Genomic DNA, 19,232 nt, shown 5'->3' with positions numbered 1-19,232 from the left:
TATCTCTTGAACCGTTTGTGATAGAAGCGTGATTTAACTTAAAAAGCTTTAAACCGACTCGCTACTCCTTATACTTCCTCCATAATTGCGCTCGACGCACGCAACTAAATTGCCGTGATTTGACATTTTGCTTCATTCCAGCCACATGTAAAAACATTTGTCTTTTGCTTTCCTTTGCTGAAATTCGTTTGCAACCTGACAATCATTCATAGAGCATTGCTAAAGTGATCCTGAACTGATTTAAAGTATCTCTCACTCACCCTGAACCTATAGAGGGAATTAAAATCATTTTTAGCATATTTTTCCCTTCTTTGCATACCACCTTTAAAGTACTTTGCCTGTGTTTAAAATCATCCATGTTTCTCTAAGCTTGCTAGGGGGGAACTGAATTCGTATTGTACTGTGATTGTATTCCTGAGAACTGTGTGCTCTCTCTTCCATCTTCTATTGCATAGGGGGGGTGAGTTGCCAAAAGGGGAAAAGTGATTCTATTACCTTTTGCTGAAATCATATCAAGTTTATTCCTGTGTTGCTTCTTTTCCACCTTGCATTTCCTTGTACCATATAAAGCATTCTCAGCTACCTTATCCTCTATACTACTCCCAAGCAATTAAACCAGTCTGCTAGTATAACATCATCCATTGTTGATCACTGTCATATGTCTAAGTGTGATATCAAATATTAATTTATTATAAAAGTGTGATATATATCTATTGTTTAATTTTTCAAATAAACCTTTTCAACTTGCAAAACAAACCTACTTCTTGGCTCAGTGGGGTCAGGGGGATTCTCAGAGAGGGGCGTGATACAAGGGTTCATCATCCAGATTATAACTTGTCATAAAAATATATAAATAAGGGCTTCCCTTGAGCAATCCCAGACAAGGCACTGACCTAGTGGGAATGCTTGATTGGAGTCTTTAACAGTAGAGCAGTGCAAAAGTGCAGGGCAAAAGATGGCATGCACATATGTACGCCGTCTTTTGCCCTGCACTTTTGCACTACACATTTGGACTCTGCCATTCAAATGGTAAAAGTTTGGTGGTGGGGAGCCATTTACCTTGCAGTGCAAACATAATGACTTGCTGCTGCCAAAATACTCAAATGATGAAAATGATCCCCTAAGAATAAGCAATAGGTTTTGGTATGGTATATCATAATTACACACCATCACTCTGGGGACTGTGATATCATTACTATCACACACCATCTCTGTGGGGACCTTAATATCATAATTACAAACCATCACTCTGGGGACTGTGATATCATTACTATCACACACCATCCCCATGGGGACCTTAATATCATAATTACACACCATCACTCTGGGGACTGTGATATCATTACTATCACACACCATCTCTGTGGGGACTGTGATATCATTACTATCACACACCATCTCTGTGGGGACCTTAATATCATAATTAGACACCATCACTCTGGGGACTGTGGTATCATTACCATCACACAGCATCTCTGTGGGGACCTGAACATCATTATCATCACACAGCATTGCTGTGAGGACCTGAACATTATTATCAACACACAGCATCTCTGTGAGGACCTGGACATCACCATGATCACACAGCATCGCTGTGAGGACCTGAACATCATCATCATCACACAGCATCTCTGTGAGGACCTGGACATCACTATGATCACACAGCATCTTTGTGGGGACCTGAATATCATTATCATCATACAGCATTTCTGTGAGGACCTCAACATCATTATCATCACACAGCATCTCTGTGGGGACTGGAACATCATTATCATGACACACAAACTATACTGACCCTTCTACATCGCTAATCTCACATACTATGTCTATTGGGACTTTAACATCGCAATAATTACACTACACATCATCTTTGTGGGCACTTCAACACTGGTATTACTACATAGTATTACTGTGGGGTCTTTACCATCATTATTGTCACACACCATCTCTGCGGGGGATGGCAACACCACTGTTATGATGCACCATCTCTGTAAGGACTTTAGCATAATATTAATCACACACCATCTATGTGGGGACTTCAATAACAATATTATCACACACAATCTTTGTGGGGTAATTCCCTTTACCACAATCGTGCAGCATCACTATCGGGAAATTAACTTCACAATCATCACATACAGTCCCAAAGTATTGAGTGAAATCTGTATCATCATACTAATCATACAGATCATTGGTCAAGATGGCGATGGTGAAACAATGAAACCTGAATTCAAATCACTGCTTCCCACCTTCACGACGGTGTGTGATCCTGGTTTATGCATGTCATCCTTCTATGTGCCAGTTCTCTTTTCTGACACATTTGGACTATTTGATATAGGATTTAATACCAGAATTAAGAGCCTTTAAGTGAATATTTTGTAAGAAATGCTCTACCTCTACCATTTATCTGTTGAGCATCCCTAGGATGTGGAGAGGTACCAATTATTAGAACTAGAATTGTATAATGTGAAAACAGTACTGTAAAACCTTTAGTCATTTATATATGGATGTATTTAATTCCAAATAAGGATGATGAAATAAGTCCCCACAAGGATGGTAACACACGATCAAGTCCCCACAAAGATGGTACCCTACACGCGAGTAAAAATAAGCATTTTTGCAAATATGAAGTTGGATCCTGCATTATGATTTTTTTCTGAACTGTGTGTGTGTGTGTGCGTGTGTGTGCGTGCGCAGGTGTGTGTGTGTGTGTGAGAGAGAGATACCACAGATTGAATCCTATTTCAGAGCCTTTCAAGGAGCCTCTCAGCGCACCCAGCCTATACATGTTCTAATACTACACAGGCTTCCAATGTCTTTAGTGACCCCTTTTTCTCTAGACATAAATTACCAAAATAAGTCCTGTGCTTTTGTAGCCCATCGCAGCTTGGTCTAACATGTTTCTCTGTTGTTTACGTTTCTTCTTTGTAATTAAAGATGTACAGGATTTTTTCCCTTTGTTATCACCAAATTTATATTCAGCCTCTGATACTTCAATTGTGCAATCCAAAGTTTTTAGTGTTTGATGAACCTCTTCATCACACCAATGTGCTCCCCTTTTCTTTTTGTTTTATATATTTTGTTGATTTTCTGAAAGTGGATATGCCTATTATAATATCCTGAATTAAGATTGCACATTTAGATGCCATCTGGTTTTGGTCTTCTCCCAAGAGGTTGTCAAGGTATGTGTCCAGTAAAGCAAGTGCACATGGTGACCACATGGTTCTGTTGAATGTTTACATTTCTATTCGATCTGGGTCCAGGGAAGATTATTCTTTTACCTCCGACTTTTAAGGTAGGCAATAATGAAGTGCATGCTGGGGGCCACTGAGACTACCTCCAGTCGCAGAAATGTTTGATGGTAATAAAACAATAGTCATGTATTGACTGCGGGCAATGGTTTGAGAAGGTGTCTTGGGATGTCAATTGAGACTCTGCCATTCATACAGCAGACATGCAGACCATTGGATAATGCCAGTAGTTTCCCCTTAGATTCCCAGTGTTTCCTAGTAGGGTTCCATTAGGAACAGTCCCCAGGGTATGCGGATGGCCATTTATTCTTTAAAGACAGCATTGTCTTAAGGCCTTCATGTATTACAGTCACCGCCCACCAGTGTAATACCCGTAGGATGCTTTGTATAGGATTTCTTGAATATATAATCAGTTTTATTCAACATGCGATCATGTTGAGTCACTTGCAGGGTATACATGTTCACTAGTAGCAGCACCTGTAGGGAAATTGGTATACGTTGCATCACTTTTATGATCTGTGTATTAGGAGTCACTAGACGTCAGTAGAATGCCAGGAAAAAGTAGCGGTGCTATTTGGCAGTACTGCGTGTTCCCCTGTGAGCCTGACTTTTGGACCATTCCAGGAGATAACTTAATGCCCGAGACATCCCTTCAGATAGAATCATGAAGCATCCGGGTTTCTTGCATGCAGATGACGTCTGTTCTAGCAAACATGCTGCCACCCTTCATCTATTTGAGATGTTCTTTGAATCCGGCTGTGTTCTACCTTATGAAGGTTACAGATCCTTCAGGAATCAAGAGTGGTAGACTCTTGGACCTTTCTTGGTTTTAGTGCCAATTGGCATTCTCAATGTTGCACCTGATGTTTCGGGTTTCCGATTGAGTACCACGTTTTGAACCATTGGATGCTAGAGTGCATTTCTTAGAACATATCTGCCGAAAGAAGTGCTTGCCTCTGACCGCCTCCCTCTGGCACCGAGTGTGTGCCCTCACTTCTGGGAGCGACAATTCAACGTCAATAACCAGTATAATGCATGCATCAGCTCTGTCACGTCACAGAAGTGATTCAACACTCCTCCGAAAAGCTCCATGTACATGTATTCTCATAATGTCATGACAATATGAGATAAATGCTTCACGGGTCTTACAATAGGGTATGCAGCAGCTTGTCACTGTTACCAGCAGGTCCCGTTGCACAACCCACTGTGCACTGTCCGATGTGACAGCACCACGGGGGTGGTGGCACATGAGCATGGAGTTTAACATCCATTCATGTTATCACAGGAATGCTGACTCTCGCCAGTTGTTCAGAGCCCTGGTTTGCAGGGATGTCCTTTGGAGGCCACCGGGGGTCGCACCTTTGACCCACTGTGGTCTCCTTTGCTACCCCTAAAAAAAGAAAACACACGTTTTCTTTTTCTTTTTTAATTGAAGCTCCTGGGCAGTGGCCAGCGCCATGTGGCTCTTTGTTTATGGAGTGGTTGCCTTTCTTGTTCAAGCCTCTTAAAACACGGCGTTTCACAAGTGTAACACCTTGAGCAGTGACCCCAAAGAAGAAAGAATAGGAATAACAAATAATTTGTCTTTCGGGAATTCTATAACATAATTGCTAGAATCATTAAAGGTTTATTTCAGGCACACTTCAGGGGGTGAGTCAATGATTTAGTCTGTTCTTAAACACCTCAAATTCACAAATTCCAAAAAGCATTTAGAGTATAATAAGCATCCATTTCAGACTATGGCCCTCATTACAACACCGGAGGTAACCAATGGCGCTATTAGCACCATGGTTGCTGCCGGTATTGTAACGAGTCCGCCATGGTGCAATGGGGAATTACCACCCCATTCCAAGGTTGGCGGGGCGGTAATTCTCCATGCACCATTGGCCCTTCTTGAGCCCTATGGGGCAAAAATGGGAATGGGGAAGGCGGTAATTACTGTGCCGCAATTGCGGTACCGTAACTACCTTCAAGGTCCCTTTGCGGGTCCCTACTTTAACGGCTGGTCCAGACCAGCCGTTAAGGTCGGGAGCCGCAAAGGGACCTCGTAGTAAGGCGCTAAGTGTTTTAACGGCGCCGCAGCCTTTTACGGCGCCATTAAACACTCAGCGCCAGGGTCCTAATGAGGGCCATAGTAATAGTATGTTTTTTTACTGTCGTTGTCTCTATTACGATCATCATGGACGTGGTGTTGAAAGTGGTCTGGAGTGGTCCACTAGGGGCCGTGGGGCTCCAGAGGGCCGGAGCACTGGACCGGGAGTCGGGAGAAAGAAGGTGGAGGTCTGGCGGTGAGTGAACTAACTAACACTTTGATTAAAGAGTGATCCGATGTTGCCGCAATTCCCAAAGTTGCCTCCGTCCACTAAATAAATATTTTGTGGAATATCAGTCCTGGGAAAGTAAGACTCGATTGTCTTACCTTTTAGTCTTTTAGATTCAGCTGTGAAAAGTTGGCAACCTGCTTGGCCCTTAGAAGTCAGTCAAACACATTGCAAGACGGGTCCCCTTTTTGACTCAATCAGAAAAGAGGAATCCACAGGGGAAAAGAACCTGCTGAGCTGCATAGAAGAGGATGTAGTAGCAGAAACAAAATAGCGCCTCAAGGACATACCATCACAGTGCACTTCAGCCCTAAAGCAGAGACCTGCAGTTAGAGGTATTCGGGTGCATGGTGTGCTGGGGAGGAAGCCATATGCAGCATCTGAGGGCCCGCAGACTTCCCCAGTGGCTGGCAGAAACATTGCTGACTTTTACCCAAAACTGCGGGCACAGAATTGTGAGTGGCATCTCTAGTGCAAGTCACAGCAGAAGTAGACCACTTGCACTTCCATGATATTAGCATGATCGCTTTCTTAGATAACAACGGTATGTTTATAAATGACAAATTACCAAACAAAGAGGTGATACGTGTGAATGGAGGTGGGGATAGTCTATGCAACAAACATGCGATGCATCAGTAAAGGGCTTCCCCATGGAATTGATGGATTTTATGGAAAGAGAGCGTGAAGGGAGGAGTGGCATGGGCCTCGGGGACTTTTGCACCACACATTACGCGAAGCGGATGAGCACATAAGATTACCATCTCCACCAATATCTGCTCTGAACGCGGTCCTAAGTTCATTTGTCGACCTATACGACAACATATGGATTGAGTTTAGAGTTCACATCCTTAGCCTGAGTGAAACGAAGATGAATTTGAAACTATTGATTCAGCTTAAAAGTCAGGAATGCCACATTGGATGCATGAAGAGGGTTCAATTACTCATCAGAATTCAGGACAAAGGAAGTAACGTCCAGGACATGGCTAAGAGCCAGGTGGACCTAAGGCATCCAAACCTGTCAGAATTAAGGAGAGAGGAAACACAAACAGTCAACGACAATAATGGACAAGGGGAAGATATGGCACCAAATGAACTAGTGGAAGATGCGGGTAGTATGGTGATTTTGAATCTGAAGGAAGCTTCAGTGGAGTTCAGGACATAGAATCCTCTCCGTAAGGGAAAAGGAAAGAAAATAAACAATGTAAAAGTAAAAAAAGGGATTAACGTTTCCTCACGTAAATATATGGGAAACTTAACGATAATGGAAGCCTTTAACTGCCCTCTGCAATGGAAAAAGAAGAGAGGAATTAAAATCTTTGAGGCGAATCTAGAAGAGAAAGGGCAAAGAAGTGTGACTGAGAGTAAGAACTTGCCGAACAATGAAAGGGAAGAAGTGCTTGAAGAGAATGGACAGTGGTGGGAGGAAGGGGAGGGGGGGGGTATCGTGATTCAAAATGCTGAGAATGCGAGTCATGGTAAAGAGGGAAGCACCACCGAGCAAGATGGACTCAGCAGGACAGACGGATGTCAAATTGGGAAATTGTAACGAGCTATTTTCCTGTGAGAAGACAGGAAAACAAACTATTATTGCAGGTGACTCTGACTGCAATTGCCGGGGAAGCGGGGTGAGTGAGGGGGCGGGGGCTTGGCGACTAGGGAAAAAAAGGTTTTGCATGAGGGGGGAAATAACCATATTGACCAAGAGGCTAAGGGTCTCTTGGAGATGCTATATTGGCTAAATTACAAGGAGATTATAACTCACAGAGGAATAGCAAAGAGCTAGAAATTGGGACTAAAGGGCTGGGATCTTCTGAGGTATCTACACAGAGGGAACAACATGAGTGGTGTCCATTTAGTATTCTAAAGAATGCCTGGAGTAGTGACCAAGGCCTGAAGGGGGTCACCTATGAGGGGGGGGGGCGAAAAAAAACAAAGACCAGTACAGGAAACAGGGAAAAACGGGGAAATAAAGTGCCAGGAAATTATGGGTTCAAACTTTCCCTCACAAGTATTCTGGGATTCTGGGAGCCGACACTCCGGTATGTCTAGATGTTTTAAATCATTTCTGGCCATCTTCAAAGAGGTGCTGAGATTAGTAGCAATATCCTTGTGCGACATTGATAGGGTGGCATTCCATGATGGGACAAATAATGGTAACATTTTAAATCTAAGCTGGTTAGGGACGTAGTACAAATGGAAGGGGGAAACTGACACAGGCTAGGGTTCCGGGTTGAGGGAATTGAGGCTCAGCTGGAAAATGAGGGGGCAGGAGCATCAGTGAACTTGAGGGTGGTGTTTAACTCAATGGATGGAGTGGCTAGGGAGTGTAGCAAATGGGGAGGGGATAGCTGGAGGTTGGTGGCACATTGGTCAGGGGAGAAGTGAGCCCTACATGAGTAAGGGCCCCATGGGGGAAGGCAAAATGATTGGTCTGACTATGACCTAGTGGAACACCACGGGAAATATACACTTATTGACCAACCAGATAGTTACAGAACAACTAAAACAAAGCAGCTGTATACTGCTCCAGGAAACCTGTTTGACATCAGCCTTGATAATGTATGAATACACAGTGTTCCACCAAAGTGTAAGACAGAGCGAAGGGGGCCGCAATGTGGGGGGATTGAAAGTGGCAATAAAATCAGAACAGATTCCAGAGCCTTTCGGGCTATTGTCAATGCACAGAATGGGGCTTCAAGGCTAGTATAATTGAATGCTGTCTGAGAAGTTGTCTTCCATTCTGCCGCCCTGCATTTTCGTTTTAGGGCCGCAAGTTCGGAGTCGTATCAGGTGTTACGCTTAGAGACAGGTTTCAGGCAGATCCTCATGACTGGGGCAAGAATATCAAGAGTAGTGGTGATGGAAAGGTAGAGGTTGCTATTGGCAGAGTCAGTGGTAGAATCAGAGGTAGGGGGTGAGGGGGGACGAAGGTGGAAGGGAAGGCAGCAGCTGACACTAGTTTCATCAGGCTGATGTTAGCGAACAAGGTTGGTGGGTCTTTTTGGGGGGTTCTGGGGCCCAAAGGGACCCAGGTGGGAGGAGAGGAAGGAATGGTCTGACCAGGAGAGAGGGGTTTATGTGCACCTTCTCCCGACAACCTCCCTAAGTGCTGTACACATCAGCCCCTTGTTCTACTAGCTTGGGCCTGCAACTTGTGGCTCTCCAGATGTTCTGGATTACAACTTGGTTTATAGTGATAAAATCGAAAAATAAAATCTCGAAAAAAAAGGTCGAAAAAAAAGTCGCATTTTTTTTATGCCGTTTTTTATTCGAAATGGGGGGGGTTTCCCCCCCCAACCCACCTTTTTATTTATTTTTTATTTTTTACCCATTTTTTTCTTTTAATCCCGGACCCCAAAATAAATATATAATTAAAAAAAGAGTAATTCGACCTTTTTTTTTCGAGATTTTTTTTTTGACCTTATTGTCATTCGAGATTTTTTTTTCGAGATTTTGACCGACCACCTTACAACTTCTATGCTCTCTCACCATTGAATCATGGTTAGGACTGATGGGAGTAGTAGTCCAAAATATCTGGTGAGTCAAAGGTTGAAGAACCTTCTACCTCGGGTTTTGCAGAGTTTTCTTTTTACTTCACACAAAGCAGGGATGTTTCATGTCTTTTTTTTCCAGTTTCAGTGAAACTCCAGAACAAATTGGAGACTGGGGTTTCCTTAGAATTATATTTATGTTAAAATGAATATTGTTCTTGTGTGCAGAAACGTACCGCAACTTTGCTTCTGCTACCTGCAACAATTAAACATGTTTTGTACATTATACACTGAAAAACAGAGATATCTGTGAATTATTTAGGAGAAAATGAGAAAACACTGACAAACACAGATTACAATGTGTTTCAAAACAATTGAATCCATGGAAGTCTAAATAAGTGGCTGTTCTTGGACTGCACATTTTTCTAAGGCCTATCTCTTTGAGGATCTAAATGCAGCGGTGCCTCGCCCCTTTTCTCAAGGCCAGCTGCCATATATCTGTAAGGGACCTAAATGTGGCAGAGCCTGCCCTAAGACAAATACCATTCCACACAAGCGTTCCCACAGGTGCACAAACAGCTGTTTATTTTCTCTCTGTGAAGAAGGGTATGCATCACCTTTATTGATTGTGATTAATGTCTGATCAAATTGTCTTCCCCGAATAGCTAAATGCACCCCATATGACGTGGTCCTTTTGAGACCAAACCCAAGATGCAATAATAATATACGAAAAATCACGGAACATGCCAGTGTGGGAAATTATTTTGGAGGCCTATTTGTGTATTAACTGACCAGTGTATATATGTGTACAGTACAAGAGTGTTCGCCAGGGCTGAACAGGTCTATAGGGAACTCTGGAGATGTCCCAGTAGGCTTCTGCACTCTGGGTCTCTTTTGTGTCTTAACCTATGTTATTGCCACATGTTTTGATAGGAAAAGGGTTATGCTTGCTGCAAATGTGTAATATTGTGTGACTTTGAAAATTATTTCCAGGGCCTCTTTTGGTTCCCAATCCACCACAGGGACGTCATTTCACCAAAATGCCAGGAGTAGCTGAAGTGACATCACACGACACTTGACCTCTGACGACATCACAGGAAGTTGATGTCTTTTGAACCCACACTGAAGTGATATCACAGGAAGCGATGGAACACAACCTTTCACCCCTTGACAAAACAGGAAGTTGCATCAGATAGCATTGTTCCTAAGTACATTACTAAACATATGGTTACAATATCACTATAATATGATATACATTTCATACAAAAATGGATCACCATATGTATCGTTAAGATCAGTGTGTATAGGCCCATATTACCAAATTACTGTCGATGCAAGCAGACATCAGTGGTCAAATGATAATGATGTGTTATTATATAGCACTTACACTTAAGCAGTTAATATAGAACAAATATACATAAAATATCACCCAACCTGTGTTGGTACTCATTTATAGAATTCAGAAGCTGAGTTGAGGTGTTTAAGAACAAACTAAATCAGTGACTCACCCCCTGAAGTGTGCCTGAAATAAACCTGTAATGAGTTTAGCAATTATAGTATAGTATTCCAGAAAGACAAATCATTTGTTATTTCTATTCTTTCTTATTTAGGGTCACTGCTGAAAGTGTTAAGCTTGTGGAACCTCGTTTTTTTTTTTAAGAGGCCTGAACAAGAAAGCCAGCCACTCCAGAAGCAAAGAGCCACATGGCGCTGGCCGCAGCCCAGGAGCTTGCATTTAAACAAAAACAAAAAAAATTTGAATTTTCTTTTTTAAGGGTGACTGTAGGGTTCACATGTTCAACCCTGCCACCCCTAAATGACATCCCTGGTCCACCGCTGGTGTTCACTCCTCAGTCCCTACAAGTAAGGATCTCTGTTCATCCTTTGGGGTATGACAATGCACAAACGCAATAGGAGAAATGTCAGGCTGGGTTGGTGATTCGGGAGCAGATAGGAAGGCCAGCCATGTTCAGGGTGACGTTAACCCCTTAACCCATTTCCTGTGGTACCTGTCAAGGATCTCAATTGGATTTAGACTGCAGGAAGGCACAGTACCCCACCAGCCCCCTACTACTCTTGACACAGAACCCTTAGATGTACAGATCCCCAATGTTGAACAGGTGGGCTAAATTGTGATGGGACACAATAACACCCGATTTGGAGCACTGCACATGAGCAATCAATGGCGTTAGTGTACAATAATCAGTTGATGGCGAAACTGCTTACTTAGAGGAGTGTCTCCTTATCTGCCAAGCCCTGCGCTGCACTGAAAAGGAGCTCATTTCAAGGGGAAAGCTCCCTGAGAGAACGAATGAACTCATAACATAAATAGCGTAAATATGGCAATATTGAGAATTCCATCAGTTAGTTAGAATAGATAGGTTTTAGAACCTATTAGGAACACATTAGCAGCAATAAGCCAGAACTGACTCCAGTGAAATTCAGTAAAAACCAAAAAGGAACAAAGAAAGACTTGATATCTGAGACACTGGAAACTATAGACTCATGCTATGGAGAGAGATATGTCCAGACAATGCCAACAGAACAGAACATTCATTATTCATAGGCTGCTAGGCAGGTTGCAGGGGCTAGACAGGTAAAGTTAGGAATCTGTGCTGAGGAGAGGAAAGAAGCATGGTAGCAGCCAGAGAGAGCCATGTGCTATAGTGTTTCTTATGTCTTCTCATTTTTACAGACATCACCTGAGCTAAGGAGAGCCTGGGTGTGTTATTTTGACCCAATCCCCTTTCCCTCAGGGGTGTTTTGAGTGAATACTGTTCCACACCTGACGCTTGCTGACATGTGTGGGGCCCTCTTCGGCTCCTGCAGAATATGCAAGGCTTGTTACTGACGATTACTCCATGACTCACAACCTGGGGTGGGCTGGCCTTATAGGGAACTCCGGAGATATCCCAGGAGGCCTCTGCACATGGGGCCTCTTTCAGATGATAACCTAGTATTATTACCATATTTTCTCATAGAGATTGTGCTTGCTGAACATGTGCAATATGGGGCCACTTTGAAAGTTATTTCCAGGGCCTCTTTTGGTTCCCAGTCCACTCCTGCACATTAGATCAGCGACAGGCCCTCATTGCAGCGGTGCCTGTCGCCTACTTGTGTAAACAAATGGGCAGAGCAGAGGGGAAGATCTTCTGCCTGCCACACAAGTATCCTCTGATGACTACCGCACAGGGCCAACACTTCTGCAGTCCGCCCAACCAGGCTTCCAAGTGTCAAGCTCACCCCTGTGATTCCGAAACGAGGCTCTGATTCATTTACTTTTTAACTGCCAGGCTATTATGCAAGTCTATGCATGGCGGCTACAAAAGGATATTCTCTGAGAAAGGTCACCCTACCTAAAAGTCTCAACACCCATTTGGTCAGAGCTATGGCTGCCTCTGTGACCTACTAAAGTCATGTTCCTCTATGTGACATTAGTAAAGAGGCAAAATTAGCCCTGTTGGTTGTATGCTCTTTATAAACAGGCCTCGATGGCTATAACTCCAGGCCCTATGCAAAGTTTGCACAAGCTGGCCTTTGCATCATTTTCTTTTAGTTAAATTGATTCCATTTTTGATGCAGGCATATGCACCATCCCAAAAGAAAAGTGGAATTTGTAATCCCCCACAATCATGAAGGGAAGGGAGCAGAATGTAGAGCAGAAGTATGAATACCTTTCTCAGCATAAAGACTATTGTACTAAGAGCCCATTGTTCCCTTTTCTCCATATGGACCACGCTGGAGCTCCTTCTATGAAACTGTATCTTCTGGATTGACAAAAGGACTGTGGCATGGGCTGGGGAAAAACGTAAAGAGGATCCTAGGTAGGCCATGTCGTGCATGCACGGTGCCACAGTTTTTTATAATGTGTTGTATAGAAATAAACTAGAATGCTGCTACCCACCATGCTCTCTTCCCATCTCCATAGAACGGGACGCTTCCCACAAATATGGAGGACAGGGAGCTATGAACTAGGAGCACAGTAGTACCTACAGTAACTTGTGCTATTTTAATGTTTTACCTTATCTTGATATTGCTGTGTATCTGTTGGCATTTACAGTCTTGATGATGTAACATTTCTCCATTTTGTGAGCAGATCTCATGGTCTGGGCGCTCTCGTCTGAAAGAAGAAGCTCGAATTGTCTCTACCAGTGGCTTTGCCTTTCTCGGTGAGTAGTAGACCAGGCAGTGATTGGCCTGAATGCCCTGTAAATACTCCAATTGCACGGGCTTTCCTTTGCATCACACATGCTTATTGCTTCCCAACATCAAGGGATGGTCATCTCATGATATTCTATGTTGTGAACTGGAGGGAGGTGAGCTTTCCAAACGAATGTTACATTGTTTTTAAATTACACTTTTTCCCCCCTTAGAGCCAGGGGTGGACTGGGAACTAAAAGAGGCCCTGGAAATAATTACTGGGGACCAAAAGAGGCCCTGGAAATAATGTTCAAAGTGGATCCATATGACTCATTTTCAGCAAACCCAATGAGAAAATTTAAAAACACCACACAAAAGAGGCCCAGGGTGCAGAGGCCCACCGGGAAATCTCCAGAGTTCCCTATAGGCCAGTCCACCCCTGCTTAGAGCTGCAACAACATGCTGGATTTCTTAAAACTCATCCCTTTTTAAAAGATTCCTTAGGCATTGTTTCTTTAAATCATGTGTTTCCTAGACCTGTTGATGATGGTGTATACTGTCATGACAAATCAAAGAAAATACTGAAAGCAGTTTCTGTGCCGGATACCTCTCTGATGACGGATCTATCTGCTTCCACTGAAGCTTGAATTCATGAATTCCCAACCCATCAAATCCCGCCCACCAAACCCCTCTTTGGTGGTATCACATGCTAAATTTGTTTTGTCGATGCCCCTCTGCCGCCGCCTCCGCTCTGTTTGCTAATAGGGGTTTCATCTCCCATAAATCCCAAATTACCCTTCATCCTCAACCATTCAAGCACCCTCTAACATTCCTATCCATGTCTCCCTTGTGTCCCGCCCCAAGACCCATCAAGCCCCATGCCCCTAAATCACACACCCAACACCACCTCCACCCCGTCCATGCTCTCCTTTCCTCTTCATCCTCACACCTTGCTCCACTCACTGCGCCTGCATGATGAACACTGGCCATAGAAAGAGGACAATGCTTTTACTGGCCCTGTGTTCACTGCATAGGGCAGTTGGCGGTCCATGGGTCCAGTGCCTGGGTTTTGGCAAAGATGGATTCAGTGAATCCATCTTTGCTGAACATGGGAGTATCCTGATGGCACCTAACATGAGTGAAACATGTTTGGGCTTGCTCTTCCTTGCAGAAGGGTAATGGTGACCTGCCAATTTGGGAAGGACTGCCATTAAGGGGGTTGGACCAAGGTGATTTGCATTTTTCCCATTTCTGTAATGTTCAGATGGGCTAAAGATAGATAATGTACAAATACAAAAGCCTTCAGAGGTATTCCCTGTGGTTACGGCTTCCTAAAGCCATTATATACACCATTTTGTAATGTTTCAAAGTCCCCATAAGTGGTAAGGACACAAGTCTTGACGTGGATCGCGACTTCTTTTATGTTTTTTTCCAAGCTACAATCCAGATGCTCAAAGAGGCAGAAGCATGTCTTGGGTTGCTTGTGTTCCTGTGCAGAGGAGATGTAACCTAGCAGTTGGGGATGGTCTGCGACCAAGACTGATCTGCATGTGCTTTTCCCCTTTCTATAATGGCAGAGGCACACTACAATATTTTGCAATGAAAAGTGCCACAAAGTAAATTCCTTACAATATAATTGGTTCAAAATGCCCCATCCATCTCTTTGTATTTTTTCTAACTGCAGATCGGACATTTTTTCTCATTAGCAATGGGTACACTGACCCACCTTTGCTGTGCAAGTAATCATCTCATTGGCCAGCATTCTCAAAAACTGTTCAGGTATGCATCATTCAAAATACTTTTCCTGGCCAAAACGTTACTCTAACCAAGAAGCAGAAGGTGAATTAAAAACATCCCCTAGTACGTGTCTAAATACATTTAAAACATGACCCCACAGGTAATTTCTAAGTTCCCCAGTTAACATCACAATTCACCAGAAAATCACACATGCTCCTTCAGGTAAGGTTCTACGTTTGTACACATATTTATTTATTTCATTTATTTTTTTGCATTTTTAAAGCGCTCACACAGCCCACGGACATCGAGGTGCTGTTACATGAATTGTTTTTGTTTTGTTACATAATAGTTTTTTTTGGTCTTAGTTGCATATTTATAACGTGCTTAAATACACCTAGGTTTCTAAGCGCGACCCGGGGATCGAACCTGTGTTGCTTCGTATCGTCTTGCTTCCAAAGCAAGCACATTGCCGCTGAGCTTTCCTCCTGTGACACATATGTATAAAAATGTGACCAGAGCTCGGGGCAAGAGCTCTTTCGGACAATACCTTGACTTTCCTCAATGACTGGGTTGAAAGGAAAGGTGGCCTCCGACCTTGTGCAATTTCAGTCTCATGATTTTGTGGAACATGCCTGGGACTATTGCTGCCAATGGCAGATTAAGGATGGCAAAGCCAAGAGACGGTTGTTCCCTGAGCTTTTAGCGCACGCCACCTTTTCCGCACAGGCCACTTTCGGCGTCCACTTCTCCCCTGCTTTTCATAGTGATATAGGGGAAACCTCTACATCCCCACGTACCCTCTACCCATGCTCTTCTCCTCCTTGCTACGTGGTGGGTAGGGGGGGGATCGCTACAAGTCCCCTCCTAATGACATGCATTCCCTACTTCCCATTTTTGGTTTGTCCTGCCATGAGCTTCATACTCGGCCCATGCATGCCATGATCCATAAAACAGTTCTGCTCCTGTTTCTAACTTCCCACCTCTCAATAGAAAAATTCGGAACTCTACTACCACCTTTCCTGTCGTAGGATCTGTTGCATAACAAAAATAAAGCTTCCCATGCAAAGTGTGGCGAGGGTCCGCAGATTTGTAGGGCCCCCATAACTAAATGCAGGCCATGGGATAATCAGGGACAATGGGATCGCATTCAAAAATTACCTTTGTGTTTTCCATTATTACTTTGATATCTCCACAGTCCGCTCTCACCCCAATGAAGTCCATACATTCATTCGGAACTGTCTAGACCAAGAAGAAATGCATCAGCGTGTTGGAACACTGCAGCTTCTCCATGACCTGCTGACAGGAAGCGGTGAGTCTGGCAGATGGGATGAGAGTGGGCTCTCTGTGAATGGGTTGAGTTAAAGCATATAATATTACGAATTGGCATTTCTAAATGTCAGTATTGTTCAGAGGGTCCTAATAGGTGACTGTGCAAAATTTGGTGGAGATTGGTGAAACAGTGTGGAATTGTATAAGGAAGAACACTTTGCCACAGACCCAGACACCCACAATTTTTCACTTGTATAAATATAGATTCATATTCAATCACAACAAATCCCCGCAATTTTCACAAACTTTCACTCATTCATCAAATCGGACAATAACACCCGCCCATCCATTGACACACATCCATCTTTCCCCAGCTCCAAAAATCCCCCCAAACATGCAAATAAAAGCCAATCCCATCTGTGCACATATAGAAATCCATAATCCATCCACACAAGTTCACACTTCTATCAATTCATACTTCTGGTCATGCATTAGCAAACATGTTAACGTATTAAAAAGGCACACATCTCAGCTTTGCCAAAGAATGTTTATAATGTCAACTGTATTGACGAGACATATATCAGACTATTTACGTGTATTTATACGTATAAAACGGCATATAGAAATGTACATTCATTTGCTGAGTCACTTCGACATAAGGGTGAGGCGGAGCGAGAGAAAGAGGGTTTCAGGAGGAATGAGGGGCTGTGAGGTGGGAGGTGAAGGAAAGAGTGAGTAGTTGTAAGATACATATTGGTGAGTGTCAGGGTCCGGCTTGACTGAATTCCACAGGAGCTGATGCTGGCCCCACAGACCCTCACTAGGAGTTCACCTCTCAACCCTTAATTATAAACTGAGCTGAAAACCCCAAGAAAGGGAAAGGGGAATTTGGATAAAATAACAACGGAGACACTGCAGCCCTGCAACCGTCTGGTAGGCTCTGGTATGTGTGGTAAACAAATACACCTGGTTATTTATGTAATAAGAAAATTCTATTTTCTAAAAGTATTCTAAATAAACTCTAAACTCATTACCTCTTAACCTCAGTAAAAGACTTAGAGGCTATTAATCTGTGTGTGATATCTTGTAAATGTCTCTTGTGTTGTGCATACAGTTCAAACCACTTAGTCTCTCTAGAATTCTAAAGTGATGGATTTTTGCAAACACCATTTCTGGACTAAACTTTCCTCTTGCTTCAGAGTTTTCTTTAACCTTATGTAATTTTCAATGCTTTCATAGTGGCAGTCTTTCTCTGAAATATTGAAGTCCATTTGCATAAATTACATTAAGAAAATAAGCATTCTTCAACTTCCTGGAATATTGCTTCCTTATGCGTGTGAATAGTTTTCTTTATTTACATAAGAACGTATAGTTTCTTCCTTAAATAGCGTGTGCGATAAACACGTAAAAATCAGAAGACGTGAAGAATTGTCCTCGCGTTAAAAATACACACGCGATTCCTAGCAACACACGCGCTCGCGTTTAAAAATCCACACGCGATCTTTAGCAAACACACGCGCTCGCTTTTAAAATCCACACGCGATTCTTAACAAACACACGCGCACGCTTTTAAAATCCACACGCGATTCTTAACAAACACACGCGCATGAAAAAATACGTACACGCGATAAAAATCACGCGCGCTGGTTAAAAATGGACTCACGCTCTATCGCTACCGAACTCACGCGGAGAGACGAAATGGATTTCACGTTAAACAGTTCACGCGCTTAAAACCACTCGCGCTTCACCAAAATGGACTCGCGCTCTATCGCAAACCCACACGCGCTTTTCCATGAGACGTCATTTACGTTAAAATGGACACGCGCTAAAATTCACTCGCGCAATCTTTTGGACACGCGCTCTATCGCTCCGAATACCTGCGCGTCTTCAAAAAACACATAAACAACAACTTGCGAGCTCGCGCACACATTTAACAGTCTTTAAGAGCATTACACGCAGTTAATTTCATTTAAACTTCTACGCATATCTTCAAACTTGTCTTCCTTAATAATAACTTCAACTGTAAATGTCTCTTTTCTCAAAATGACTTTGAAATTTGGTTAACTTTTTAAATGTTCTTAAAAAAAATGAAAGTTCACTGTGACAATTTTAAATCTTTAAAGAAACAATCCCACCTGATGACTTCTTGTTTCAAATGGATCAGCAAACGAAATTCTTACTTCTTTAGTTGATCTTCTGAGCTCTGAAAAGGCCTTACTTAAGGAGCTTAACTAAAACACAACCAGCCACTGAATTTCTCTGGATGAAAGGCAGTTTAGAATCTTGCTCACCTCCCAAGAATCAAACCCATTGTTCTCTCCACCAATCAGGCAAACCAAACATATCATTGTTCCTTTAACCAATCAGATTGAGTTTCTTTCGCTCCATCTTGACTTGGGCAAGCACAATGTTAATCCTATGAACAAACTCTTCCTGTTACTAACCCAGCCAGCTCTGAAGGCACAATGTTAATCTTGTTACTCTTCCTGTTCCTAACCCAGCCAGTCCTGACAGTGAGCCACACTGAAGGAAAGAGAAGCCATGAGCAGCAGGTGAGAGAGTGGAGGAGGAAGGGAAAGAGTAGATGACTGGGGAGGGACAAGTAGTATGTATGCACAGATGGACAAAATCACCAACGGGACGTTCTTAATGGCGATTCCGGAGATATGCAGCCAATCAGAACAACACAACCGAGCAACTGAATCCAGTATAAACCGTTGGAAACAGTAAAATAGAAAGTAGAGCAGGGCACACCACCTTCACGCCAATGAGACACGAGAGGATAATTGTAGCCATGGAGACATTTCTCAATTGGCTCCATCTCAGTATCTTCTGGATACCATTTTGGCATTAGGATTTGGGGACCTGATTGCTATGCAAAACAACAAAACCCAATATATTGGCCCATTAGGGTATCTACAGCAACCATAACTTTGGCATCTATGACATCATTTGCAGTGCATATTTGTTGCAAAGGTATTGTTGTTGTATGATGGTATTGGCGGTTATGGTGGTTTTAGAAA

At 43.0% G+C, this 19,232-nt stretch overlaps 1 protein-coding gene across 1 annotated transcript in view; it reads left to right on the top strand.

The window, feature by feature from the left end:
* LOC138467549 (maestro heat-like repeat-containing protein family member 1) overlaps window positions 1-19,232 on the top strand; it is a 796,923-nt gene that overhangs the window by 557,597 nt on the left and 220,094 nt on the right. The window contains exons 12-13 of the mRNA XM_069607658.1: window positions 13,160-13,232; window positions 16,136-16,249. Coding sequence (XP_069463759.1) covers window positions 13,160-13,232; window positions 16,136-16,249 — 187 coding nt within the window. The remainder of the gene's footprint in view (window positions 1-13,159; window positions 13,233-16,135; window positions 16,250-19,232) is intronic.

Source organism: Ambystoma mexicanum, chromosome 4q, assembly GCF_040938575.1.
Source record: "Ambystoma mexicanum isolate Mex_15411 chromosome 4q, UKY_AmexF1_1, whole genome shotgun sequence".
NCBI lineage: Eukaryota > Metazoa > Chordata > Amphibia > Caudata > Ambystomatidae > Ambystoma > Ambystoma mexicanum.
This window is presented reverse-complemented; position numbering and strand designations above follow the sequence as displayed.